The sequence below is a fragment of the Mesoplodon bidens genome (genome assembly GCF_964165515.1).
Source record: "Mesoplodon bidens genome assembly, chromosome: 7".
NCBI classification, from domain to species: Eukaryota; Metazoa; Chordata; class Mammalia; order Artiodactyla; family Ziphiidae; genus Mesoplodon; species Mesoplodon bidens.
Genome location: NC_138164.1, coordinates 89,489,950 through 89,503,237, shown reverse-complemented (window position 1 = coordinate 89,503,237; position 13,288 = coordinate 89,489,950). Strand labels below are relative to the sequence as shown.

The following is a 13,288-nucleotide window of genomic DNA, read 5'->3' as shown; positions in this document are numbered from 1 at the left end:
CCGTGGGCCTCAGTAGTTGTGGCATGCGGGCTCCGCAGTTATGGCATGCGGGCTGTAGAGTGCAGGCTCAGTAGTTGTGGTGCACGGGCTTAGTTGCTCTGCGGCATGTGGGATCTTCCTGGCCCAGGGCTCAAACCCGTGTCCCCTGCATTGGCAGGTGGATTCTTAACTACTGTGCCACCAGGGAAGCCCTTAACCATTTTTAAGTGTACAGTTCAGTGGTATTAAACACATTCATAATGTTGTGCTACCATCACCACCAGCCATCTCCAGAACTCTTTGCATCTTGTAAAACTGAAACTCCATACCCATTAAAATAATAACTCTCATTCTCTCCCACCTCCAGCACCTGGCAACTACCATTCTATTTTCTGTCTCCATAATTTTGACTACTCCAAGTATGTCATATAACTGTATTCACAGTATTTGTCTTTCAGTGACTGACTTATTTCACTGAGCCTAACGTTCTCAAGATTTATCCTTGTTGTAGCACATGTGAGAACTTCCTTCCTTTTTTTTTTTTTTTTTTTTTCCCATACGCGGGCCTCTCACTGTTGTGGCCTCTCCCGTTGCGGAGCACAGGCTCCGGACGCGCAGGCTCAGCGACCATGGCTCACGGGCCCAGCCGCTCCGCGGCATGTGGGATCTTCCCGGACCGGGGCACGAACCTGTGTCCCCTGCATTGGCAGGTGGACTCTCAACCACCGCGCCACCAGGGAAGCCCCTTCCTTCCTTTTTAAGGCTGAATAATATCCTGTTGTGTGGATATGCCACATTTTGCTTATCTAATCATCTGTCAGTGAACAGTCAGGTTGCTTCTACATTTTAGTTGTTGTGAATAATGCTGCTATACATGGGTGTAAAAATATCTCTTCAAGATCTATATTCAGATTAGCTTTATGATCAACGACAAGATATGACAGCAAAATCAACCTCATGTCACAATGATACTAGCAAGTTCACAATAAATCAAAGAAAAAAATAATAAAATTAGTGAAGATGAAATTACCACATACTCACTGTATATCAAAATCACAAGTACTAGAGAATTGAATAATCTAAAAGACATCTTGCTGCTCTGGCATTTCAAGCATCTTTAGTCTCTTTTATCCAAATGGCATATGAAAATAATTTACCAGGTTCATAAAGCACTTATAAACTGCTCTTCAGTATAAACCACGAGTTAGGAGAAAGTAGTTTTGGAAAGTTCTTACCTGGATAAGGTGTGTTGGCACTGTGATGATACAGGCTGAAAGAGAGGTTCGGAGAAGACCACGGAGCATATAGAGGAACTTTGTAAGACTGAAATTGCTGTCACAGTTTTCTGTCCAGCAAATGTCATCTCCCCACAAAGGTGAACCAAGATTCTGGATTCCTATTCTTAAAATGTTTTTCTGTTTTTTCTAAGGGAAAGTGAGAGGGAGGTAAACACATTAAGTTTTATTAAACAACAGGATACCTACCTCTTTTACTTTTATCTGCCGGTTCTTATTTTTATTCAAAACAGATCAGGGAGTTAATGTCAACAGATGTAGTAAAAAGTTTTATGTATTATCAATAATAAGGCAATATAAAGGAAACCTTTTAGACTACAAGACTATAAAAAAATAGCAGAACTGTTGTTTTGTTTTTTCTATTGGAAAATTTGAAGAGTATCACAAGCCTCAAGCTTTTGTTTCTAAATCTTAATGGTGCCTAAGAATTATGTTTGAGGCAATTAAAGTAATACATAACAAATCACAGGTAATAATAAAGAGAATCTAAACTAGAATGCTTACAAACCATTCTTACAAAACTCTGTAAGTCTTTCAATAAATTACAGAGTGCTCAATATTTCTCAGATAAATTCTATCATGTCCACCGCCTACTATTTTGTTTGAAAGAAGTTTAAAAATGTATTTTATGGGGTTTAGCATTTTACACTTGCCTCTATTTTTTCTTCTTGAAGCTATTTTTATGATAATAATTTGACACTTTTAATAAAACTTAACAGGTGAATGTTTAGAACTTGATCCCATTGACATTAAGGTCATAATAATAGTGAATGATATTTCTTGGGAAAAGAGTATTGAAAAACCATTAAATAAAACCTAAAATGATTGTCAATAAATGTTTGCCAGCAGATGTGTTTATAAGAAATTCTACTGTTTGGGTTATTCTAACTGAACAAATGTTTTGCAAATGCTTTCCTTAGTAATTCAGCAAAATTTCCAGGCAAAGGAAGGAGGTCTTAGCAAAACCTGGCACATGGAAATAACTGGAAAATCATTATTACAATTCTAACAGGGAAAATAAGACTATTCTCCCAAAGCAAAGATTTGGAACATGCCACTTTAGATGTGATTTCTGATGAAACAAGATCCTAAAATATATATATCACTTGCTGTTGCTATAAAATACCACTAATAAAATTTATTAGCCAACTAATTATTGCTCAATACAATATATATATACATACACACAATATATAATATCTCCCTGATATTAGACACACAAGTGATTTTTTGTATTCTTTTTCAAGGAGAATTTGTTGACAAAACAAAGTAGGGAAAATGAATAAAATGTTGAAATGTTAGAACAGGAAAGACTACGGGGACAATAGTAAGATGCGTAAGATACAGACTTAAAGTCTGCATTGTGCAGCTAAGTAGATGTATGATTTTGGGTAAGACAAGTAATTACTTAGGCCTTAGTTTTCTCATCTCTAAAATAAAAAGGATAGAATAGAACATTGCTGTATGAGACCATATAATTCTTCAAATATATAAAGTGACACAATGGCCTGGATAAAAATGTGAGAATGAGATTTTAAAAAGAGGAATTTAGTCTAAGCACATTTGATAAAAACTTTCTGACTTCTAGGACCTAAAGCACAAAGACAATATCAAGGCAGTTGGTCCAATTTTCTTTTCTGGTTGCCTTGAGGTTATGATGACAACCACCTAAGATACCATATGTAGTGATCCTCAACAGTCCATAAAAATTATTTTCTTTTTATTTCTGCATTACTTGAATAAAATGAAGTAATATTATGTGCCATGGTATATGTTAGAAGTATAAATAAATTTCCAATGAGTTCCTATATCTGTGAAATATGGTAGGTTATCCATTTTTATGTATTACTTAGAAACTCAGAATTTAAACAAAATGGCAAGATTAAGGTTCATTTTTCTCATCCTTAAATTTGTTATCTTATGAACTGTAGCTTAAGTTAGATTCCTAACAGAAAGAGCAACCTGGAAAAAAAAGAGAGAAAATTCCCCCCCCCCGCCCCAAATCTAGATATTAGAATGAAATCTGATGGTAACAGGAGAGCAGCCTCATATTGTTTACCCTGTCAACATTTCAGAAACTAAAGGTCAGCTGTATTTTAACCCACAGTCACCATTACCTACTACTGCTGTATCAAAAAGTTTACACAAGTTTTTAACAAAAATGCTGTCAGGTGCAGAATCAGGAGAACCACAATTTAGTGACTTTGACAGTTACACTGATATACACATATAGAAAGAATGAAAATATTAAGCCAGAGAATGAATGAGTGATAAGATACTTAAGTAAAGTATGTACACAGCACATTAGAACATAATTGAGCATAATACTTCAACCCAGGAATACATTTATATTTTTAAAAATATGACAGTATTGTAAAAACAAAGGCTGAGTTACAAATTTCCTGTGTTGTTTGGGACATATAATTCCTTGCTACACCATATAATAATGGGGCATACTGTAAGGCGTAATAAAATTAAAAAAATAAATGTTTGCCGACAGCTGAACAATAAATAAATTTATTCCTATGAGAAGATCTAAAATATTTAATCTGGTACCCTAAGTAAAAGCAATGTTTAAATTTCATTTATTGTATTATTTCTTAGATATCTGAAAATCAAAAATTAAAAATAAAATTATGACAGCGATTTGTAAATGTTTCCACTCCAAGTATCTTTACGGATGAGCTACAATACTTTACTTACTACTGTGATTAATTATATGGTAGTATATAATATTCTGTTCCTTAGAGTCTATTTCTATTTGTTGCCTCCAACTAGTTTAGTTTATTTCAAAATGTAGTGATAGAGAAAGTAAGATGAAAATATCCTTTTAAAAAGTAGGATTTATTTCAGTGTCAGAATATTATTTTGACTCGGGAATATTTTTTGAAGTAGTGCCTGATAGATGCATTTCTGTGGCTTCTGGAAGTAATCTAAAGTTTCTGAGGCAGATTTATAGACTAGGTAATTTAGCAAATGATGCAATCCATAATTTAAAATATGGAAATTCATTAACTATATTTTAGTTCTAATAAAATTGGAAATATATATTTATAATAACTTATTGGTATATTTAATTTAATTAAAAATTTGTTTTTAGCATTCCTGGTACTCACTATAAAAATGTCTGTCTCAACCCTGTTTAATCTTTATGAAGGTCAAAAGTTATAGAACCTCTGGTTCAGAGACCCAAACCAGTTTGTTGTCTATCAATGTTCATGAAATAAAATATTGTTTACTAAAAACAGTGTTGATTCATAGTCAAATAAACAAGTAAGAAAACAAACCTTTCATTCTATTCCAATAATAGCTTTTTAAGGGTTCTTCAGATGTGTGTGTGTGTGTGTATACATATCCATATATGTAAGTATAAGGGTATCTCTTTGTTATTGCCTTTGCTGTTTTGCATTCTCTAAAATTTCTTGCTCTTAGAAGATGTGTCATCATTCTACAAGAGCAGCAGCTCTGCACACTGTACCACAGGAACTGTTATGACATGCCTGTTTCCATAGTTACCAGAGCAAGTGGGGAGAGGTGTCTGTCAGGGACCAATTACCTCTCCAGACGGGCACTGCCACCAAAGAGAAGACATGGTGCCCAGAAATCTTAGCTAGGACCAAAAATGGAACAACAATGAGCAAAATAAAACTGTACTAAATACCAAGGGCCATCACAAAAACTGTAACATACATGAAAAACCATCTATAAATGCATGTCTGTGCTTTGCCATACACACATAAGTATTTTCAACCTGCTATTAAACTAATAATTAAAACAAATTTTAAAAGTATTTAGTTTGCCATGGACAAAGTGTTAAATATAGCAATAAAGCTTATCAGAATATTTAAAAATCTATAATATAAGTTAAGAGGAAATGTAGTTGATAATGCTGAAAATAAGACTTTTGGCTTTTTTGTCTTCCTCAATAAAAATAATGGTGCTCTGGAAATAATTCTGCTAAAATAATATAAATGAAATGCAAAACTTTTAGCAGTAATAGCAATTAAAATCACTGAGGAAGAATTGTGAAAGGCATGATATCTAGAAATAAAATTTCCCTCATTTTGTTTAAGTTAAACTAACCGGAACATTTTTAATAGTAGGAATCCAGAGGAAGTTTTTAAAAATAGAGCTACAGAGAAATAGTTAACTTATAAAATGTTTTAATGTAGCAAATAAAAATGCATCTTTTATTCAATGAGACAACTCAAAGCATAATATAATAAATAAAATCTTGAAATAATTAATTCTTACTCATAAGATAATTTAACACTAAGGCCTAAATGACAGAAATATAAAAAATTTCAATAGAAAAGTACAAGTCTTGCAGATTTAACAGTAATTTTCAAACTGGTATTTATTAACTCCAGGTACTACAAATACATATTTAAAAATAATTAATGTGGACAATGTATGTGAACATCTTATGTGCATCCACTGAGAACTAAGCTAAAATTCTAAATACACATTTACAGTCAAACTAAGGCTGCCCGTGCTCTGCTTATTTACATCCTCTGTGCTTAGAAACAGCTTGTTCGCTGTTGATTATCGTAAGACCTACTGGGTCTACCCCTAGAGAGTTTAAAAACAGCATTACATACATGATTATAAAAAGGCTTTGAAGGTACTCAATACCTGGGGATTGGATCCATCAAATCCTTCCTTATAAATGATGTTCTGGATAAACTGCAGCAGCTTTATGTAGCCATGGTTCAAAGAACTGTTGATAAGAAGTGGTTCAAATGCATAAATGGGCTTATTACACAGGAAATGGAAACTGTAAGCTAAAACTTTAAATAAATAATTAAAAGATATACATTTATGAGACTATACTTAAATATAAGACAAAATAGTATAAGGCATTCTAAAATAAAAAGTCAGTACATCCATGGAATAAGTTGCAACACCCTATAGTAACTAGCTCAATGATCTTGACATCATGGGAAGATAAAAATCTGTGGAGACTGAGATGACTTAATTATGTCAGGCTTAGTTACCTCCAAGAAAATTAATGATTTAATGAAGCAACCTAAAAGATGAAGCCACTATAGCTTTTCAGAAGTAATCATAGATAATTAACACATAATTAATGAACTGCTATGCCAAGTACACCTGAATCAATGTCCTGATCACCTGAGCTCATCTTCCATCAAAGTTTTAATATTCTTAGAACAAATCGTTAATAATAATATTACTTCAAAAACAAGTTTTTAAGAAAAATGAAGACAAGTGAATATAAGCTCCACTTCTGTCTGTAAAAAAAAGACAATAAGACAAATGCATGAATTTAAGAAGATAAACTGTTTCCCACATGAATATTAGCATTAATGTTACTATTTCAAAATATTTTACAAGTGCTATGAAACATAACAAAAATTTAGTAAGAGTGAAGAAAATCTGCTTTAACATTAACTGAATTTAAGATTCTTCATAATGGACAACCTGTGTGCTATATCTGAACATTAAATGTCATGATAATGAAATTCTGGAATATTGCAATTTCATCGAAATTGAAGTGCCTAATACTGTAAAAGCTGCAGGGGATTTTAAAAATACAAAAGTATCGGGACTTCCCTGGTGGCGTAATGGTTAAGAATCTGCCTGTCAATGCAGGGGACACAGGTTTGAGCCCTGGTCCGGGAAGATCCCACATGTTGCAGAGCAACTAAGCCTGTGCGCCACAACTACTGAGACTGCACTCTAGAGCCCGCGAGCCGCAAATGAGCCCTCGTGCCACAACTCTTTTTTTTTTGCGGTACGCGGGCCTCTCACTGTTGTGGCCTCTCCCGTTGTGGAGCACGGGCTCCGGACGCGCAGGCTCAGCGGCCATGGCTTACGGGCCCAGCCGCTCCGCGGCATGTGGGATCTTCCCGGACCGGGGCATGAACCCGCGTCCCCTGCATCGGCAGGCGGACTCTCAACCACTGCGCCACCAGGGAAGCCCCTGCCACAACTCTTGAAGCCTGCGCGCCTAGAGCCCAGGCTCTGCAACAAGAGAAGCCACCACAATGAGAAGCCTGCACATGGCAACGAAGAGTAACCCCTGCTCGCCGCGACTAGAGAGTGCCCAAGTGCAGCAATGAAGACCCAACGCAGCCAAAAATAAATAAATAAATTTATAAAAAAGAAAAAAATACAAAAGTATTTGCTTTACTGTGATCCTAAGTAAAGTGATCATATAGGCAGAAGTGCCCACCATAAAGAAAAAAGGAAATATAATTTGAAGCATTCGGGTAACATTAAAGAATGTAAGTTAGGAAATGTAGCAAACTGCTTAAATTAATGTGTGCAAATCAACGGCAAGTGGTTCAGCAAAAAATATATGCACATCTCTGTAAACATTTTATAGAACAGTCGCACCCAGCCCAAAAAAGTACCTCTCTAGGGCTTCCCTGGTGGCGCAGTGGTTGAGAGTCCGCCTGCCGATGCAGGGAACACGGGTTCGTGCCCCGGTCTGGGAAGATCCCACATGCCGCGGAGCGGCTGGGCCCGTGAGCCATGGCTGCTGAGCCTGCGCGTCCGGAGCCTGTGCTTCGCAACGGAAGAGGCCACAACAATGAGAGGCCCACATACCGCAAAAAAAAAAAAAAAAAAAAAAAAGTACCTCTCTAACAGCAACAAAAAAAGAAAACCAAGAGAAAAGAATGGTGTTCTGGGGGCTTTCTGGGGGCTTTCTGGGGGCTTTCTGGGGGCTTTCTGGGGGCTTCCCGGGGGCTTCCCTGGTGGCGCAGTGGTTGAGAGTCCGCCTGCCGCTGCAGGGGACGTGGGTTCGTGCCCTGGTCCGGGAAGATCCCACATGCCGTGGAGCGGCTGGACCCGTGAGCCATGGCCGCTGAGCCTGCGCGTCCGGAGCCTGTACTTCGCAACCGGAGAGGCAACAACAGTGAGAGGCCCGCGTATGGCAAAAAAAAAAAAAAAAAAGGTGTTCTGTGCAAAACAAGCATTACTCCAACTGAAGGATTTGGCAGTACAGTTATTTCTCATATACTTATTTCTCCATTTTCAATAAAAATACAATGGATTTCATGACCACATTTTTCTACTTTTGTGAGGAAATGTGTCTATAAACAATGATATTCTGTAAGGACAACGATGTGACTATTTCACATCTTAACACGTATTTGTCCTGGCTAGCTCAACTTATAGAACACAGCGTTGCTGTTTGAACACAGCAGATTCAATCCCTATCTGGGTCAGTTAGCTTTGCACAGGGGCTAAAATCTGCTCCAAGGTCCCAGATTATGAAATGAATTCCAGCCAACCATTTGACGAATGTCATATGGGTTAAAGGAGGGTGGATCAAAAACATATCCAGTGTTTCCTAATCTACCAATAATGAATCTACCTAAGACCATTATTATTTCATGTGTTCAAAAAGTTTCTTAAGCATTTTTCCCTCTGCCCCCCAATTGTTCACTAATAAAATCTGCCTTAAGTATTTGGTAGTAAATTTGCTATCTAAAGGCATACTACTAAATACCACATACATAAGTTACTTCTTAGTTTTTTAGTTGCCACCATTTATCCATTTCATCTTTTCACAGCCGGTTAAGATAACTATAGTAGGTCTAAGATTCTCTTCAATGGTTTGGGGGCAGTTGTTCTCTTGATATGAGAACAAAAACAAGACATAAAGCAAAATATGTCTTAGTCTCTTTCCTTATTTCATATTGACATAAACAACCCAATCACTAACAGTGATTAGAACTTTATAATAAAGTAAATTTTCCGATCTAGTTAGATTTCTAGGAAAATGAACACTTGGATGACAAAATAAATAGGAAAAAAAATCAATATGTATACTGAGAATATTCATTTTTGGATACATGGGATTAGAACTTTTAAAACGGAACTAGTTTATATGGTATTAATATTAAAATACTAAGTATTGTTAATCTCCATGAGATAAATTTCCTTGTCAACAATATTTATAGTAATATTTTTTTTTGCTGAAAATAAATATCTTGTCACCTAAATTTTTTTTTTTGTTAAACACCTTTAATTTTGAGGATGTTGCCTTTTTGTTTGTTCAGTAGTCTAGTAACTCATAAAACAGGAGTTGTCAAGAAGGAAACCCAGTTACAAATATGACTCTGGCTTCCTTATTAATGTTTCCAAACATTTCACAAAGGTTAGGTTATCATAGTGTTTACAACATATCTCAAAGGCAGCACATTTCAAATCACATATTTTATTTTGCCTGATTTTCATAATTTTCAATAACTTTCATAGTAAAATTATCTATCTTGAAATTCTAAAATATCATTTAAACTATAACAGTACAAAGAATATAAAAAATTATTAGAATTTTTATTTTTACCTTTAAAATATTAAGCAGTTAAAACCCTCTTTAGTTAAAAAAATAAAATTGACCATGTGCATTATTATTGTGCATTATTATTCATGTATCTGCTATTATATTACCATGTACCATGTTGTTTGACAGGAATGAATTCCGTTATATTAATATACAAATATGGATAAAAGGGATTCAATCACCCAATGTAAACCTATATTCTGATGACCAAGTTTAAGATGTTTTAAAAAGTTGACAGAAAAAATGAAACTTTCATGCCTATCAATATCCCTCCTCCCCTGATTTTCAGTAAGAGGTCTAATGGATATCTGCATCAGAGACTTTTAATTTACATCAACAAATGGCATTGGTTTTCCTGTGAAAGGTAATTCTGTCATTCAGTCTCATTAAGAAAGATAAAAAACATTACTATAAGAAAAAGAATCAGATGTATACCTAGAAAAGAAATCAAGTAGATAATGAATAACAGATAATTACCTTGCAGTTTCTCAGTGAACAAAGGAATACTTATAAAAGTATCAATGTGATCAAAGAATAAATGTAATAACAACAACAAAAAAACTTAGGTAACAAGAGACAAGATTTCATTTGTGAAAAAATAAATTAAAAAAATAAAATTAGTATATGTGAAATTAACTAGTTGATAAGTGAAAACTTAACTCAGAAAATAAGCTCTGGATTTGTTTCCGATTGTAATTATATCAACTGGCAAAGCGTCTGGCACATAATAAATACTCAAAATCTTTTGCATCACTGTCACAACATTTGACCATTATGGTAATTTTGTGAGGTAAGTATAGCCGTTATCTTCATTTTATGGTTGAGAAAATTAAGACCCATCAGGGGCAAGTGATTTGGCCATGGCTATACAACAATTAAGTAACAGAAGAGGCACTTAAAATTCAAGTTTTCTAAAACTTTGAGTTAAGTTCTTTTGGTTAAACTAGAGTGAGATCCACAGTGAGATCCATATTCAATGAAAAGCCTGTGGGTTCAAATACACTCATGTCACTCAGATGAGGTTTGAACATGGCTCCATTCAATAAAGTCAAAGTATTCAGGTGTATAGTCTTAAGGAGGTATTTCTCTTTTAGTTGCACTGGTGAGAACTTCACCAATAGGCCTCATTAGTATTAACTTGGTGTATGGTTTATTAAGAAAATTCAATATTGAAAAGCATAAATTTACAAGTATACAAACTAGATACCAGTATAGCACAGTGGAAAGTATGCTTAAGATCTCGGTTCTGGTTCTATCTGTTCCAACAACTGTAGCAAAATGTGTGATGTGAGGCAAATTCTTTACTTTTTCTGTTCTGGGCTTCAAAATTTTCTCACCTGTAAACTTAAAATTATATGATTCAAGGATGATTTTTCTTTTCTTTTAAGAATGAGTTTTCTCATTAAAATGATTCATTACTGGGTTTTTAAAAATAAGAATTTCTGGTGCATTTAAGTATTGATTTAACTACTTGTTAGGAAGAGAAACTGTTATCACTACCAATTATGATTAATTTAAAGATGCAGGATTTTTGACATTATGCAAATCACTGAGAAAATATGATTTGTATTACTAAAAATCTATTTACACATATATTTCAGGTATTCATCTATGACAAAGAGTGAGACATACTTATAAGGCAGTAGGCACAATATCAAATGTTTCAACTAACTGTAAAACATTTTGCTGAGCTAAAGTTATATTAGCATATAATTTGCATGTGACTACAAAGACTGTGAAGTCTATTCACAAGTAATTTTCAAGTTAAAAATTCCATTATTATTACACTGAACGATGTCATTTATTGATTTTTCTTTTCTGATGCTTTTCGCCTGACAATGCTGAATTTGATTCTCTTCGCTATGGATACTCAACTAAGAGAAGAATATACAGAGATGTAACATTAGGGGCACAAAGGAGGACTATGACCAGCACAAACCTCTGGAACACAGCTGGGAAAGTACTAAGATCATGAAGATGGAAGAATTGCATACATCCATGAAACAATCCACTGTCTGACAGGGACACTGTTGACAGTGGTTATGATCTTTCATGAAAAATAATTCAGTTCAATTACTCTAATTTCCTTTAATTATTGATATAAAAAAGTCACTAAATTTTGTCTCCTACTATCCATCATTATTGCTGTCATCTCTCCAACTCTGGGTCATTACTCATCTTTCAAACACCCTGGCCTTTCAGTTTCTTGACCTCCTCTCTTCCAATGATCTTGTCTCCATTCTACCTACAATGCTCATTCCCATGGTCATACCTTAGATCTTGTCATCATCAATAACTGCTACCCTTGTATAATCTCAATTCACACACTCCCTCCCCACAACCACCACTTTCTGTCTTTTCACTCATTTAACCAGAATAGTAGTTTTGCTGAGCAAGTGAGACAAAGCCAGAGAAGGACGTGGAAGTGAAGATAAAAAAACTGACCATGGATCAAGATGGTTAATTAGTTGAAAGAGTGTATCAAGGCAGGTGATAGATGATAGGCAATGGTACAGAGGTCTCAGTAAAGTCAAATGCTCGCATAGGGGCTCCCGCATAGCTTATTTATTTTACACATAGTAGTTTGTACTTCTTAATCAATCCCCTATCCCTATCCTGCTCCTCCACCCTTCCCTCTTCTGACTAGTAACCACTAGTTTGTTCTCTATATCTGTGAGTCTCTTGCTGTTTTGTTATATTCATTCATTTGTTTTATTTTTTAGATTCCATGCATAAGTGATAACATATATTTGTCTTTCTCTGACTTATTTCACTAAGCATAATACTCTCCAGCTCCATACATGATGCTGCAAATGGCAAAATTTCATTCTTTTTTTAATGACTGACTAATATTCCATTGTATATGTATATCATATCTTCTTTATCCATTCATCTGTTAATGGATGCTTAGGTTGCTTTCATACCTTGGCTACTGTAAATAATCCTGCTATGAAGATTGGGGTGCATGTATCTTTTTGAATTAGTGTTTTCACTTATTAAGTCTTTTAAAACACTCTCAGGAGTGAGCTAAGTAATGTGGAAGGCAAAAGGAATATGGCCACGGTTCATGTGTGGGCATCTATTTAAGGAGGAATTGAACTCCCAATGGGTTTTTCTCAAAGTAAAGAATGGGATAGGGAAAAGAGAGCTGACTGTCCAGATTGAAAATATTTGCTCAAGTAGTTATATTTTTTTCCCAAAGGAGAAATAATTTTACTGATTCCTATAAGTGGTATGATGGCAAAAATGATAATGTACATTCTCACTTTTGATATACTTTCCTAGAATTGTTAACGATGTACACTTGTACAATTAACAAGAGTGACATGTGTTTCTTCACACTATCTTTAACACAAGGCATTATCATTTCAAATATCTGACAGATGAAAAATGGTATCTCTGGTTTTCGTTTACACTTCTTTGATTATTAGTTAGCTTTATTAGCTATTTCTATATCTTCTTTTGAGAACAGCATGTTGATATCTTTTGCCCATTTTGCATTAGGGCACTCAACTTGTTTTTACTAATTTAAAAATGGTCTTAATTTACTAAATATGTATATGTATATACATACACATACACATATATACACACATTTGTATTTTTTAAAATTTTGAAAGTCTCAAATTTATAGAAAAGTTGCACATATCGAAAAATCTTTTTTCTCTGTTTCACTAGAGAATAAGTTGCTGACATG

The 13,288-nt window shown here is 34.7% G+C and overlaps 1 protein-coding gene across 2 annotated transcripts in view; it reads right to left on the bottom strand.

The window, feature by feature from the left end:
- The window catches only part of ELP4 (elongator acetyltransferase complex subunit 4), a 233,716-nt gene that overhangs the window by 151,575 nt on the left and 68,853 nt on the right, over window positions 1–13,288 (bottom strand). For both annotated transcript variants that reach the window (XM_081241480.1, XM_081241479.1), the window contains exons 6-7: window positions 5,910–5,994; window positions 1,215–1,403 (exon numbers count right to left, since the gene is read on the bottom strand). In XM_081241480.1, the coding sequence (XP_081097606.1) occupies window positions 1,215–1,403; window positions 5,910–5,994 (274 nt within the window). The remainder of the gene's footprint in view (window positions 1–1,214; window positions 1,404–5,909; window positions 5,995–13,288) is intronic.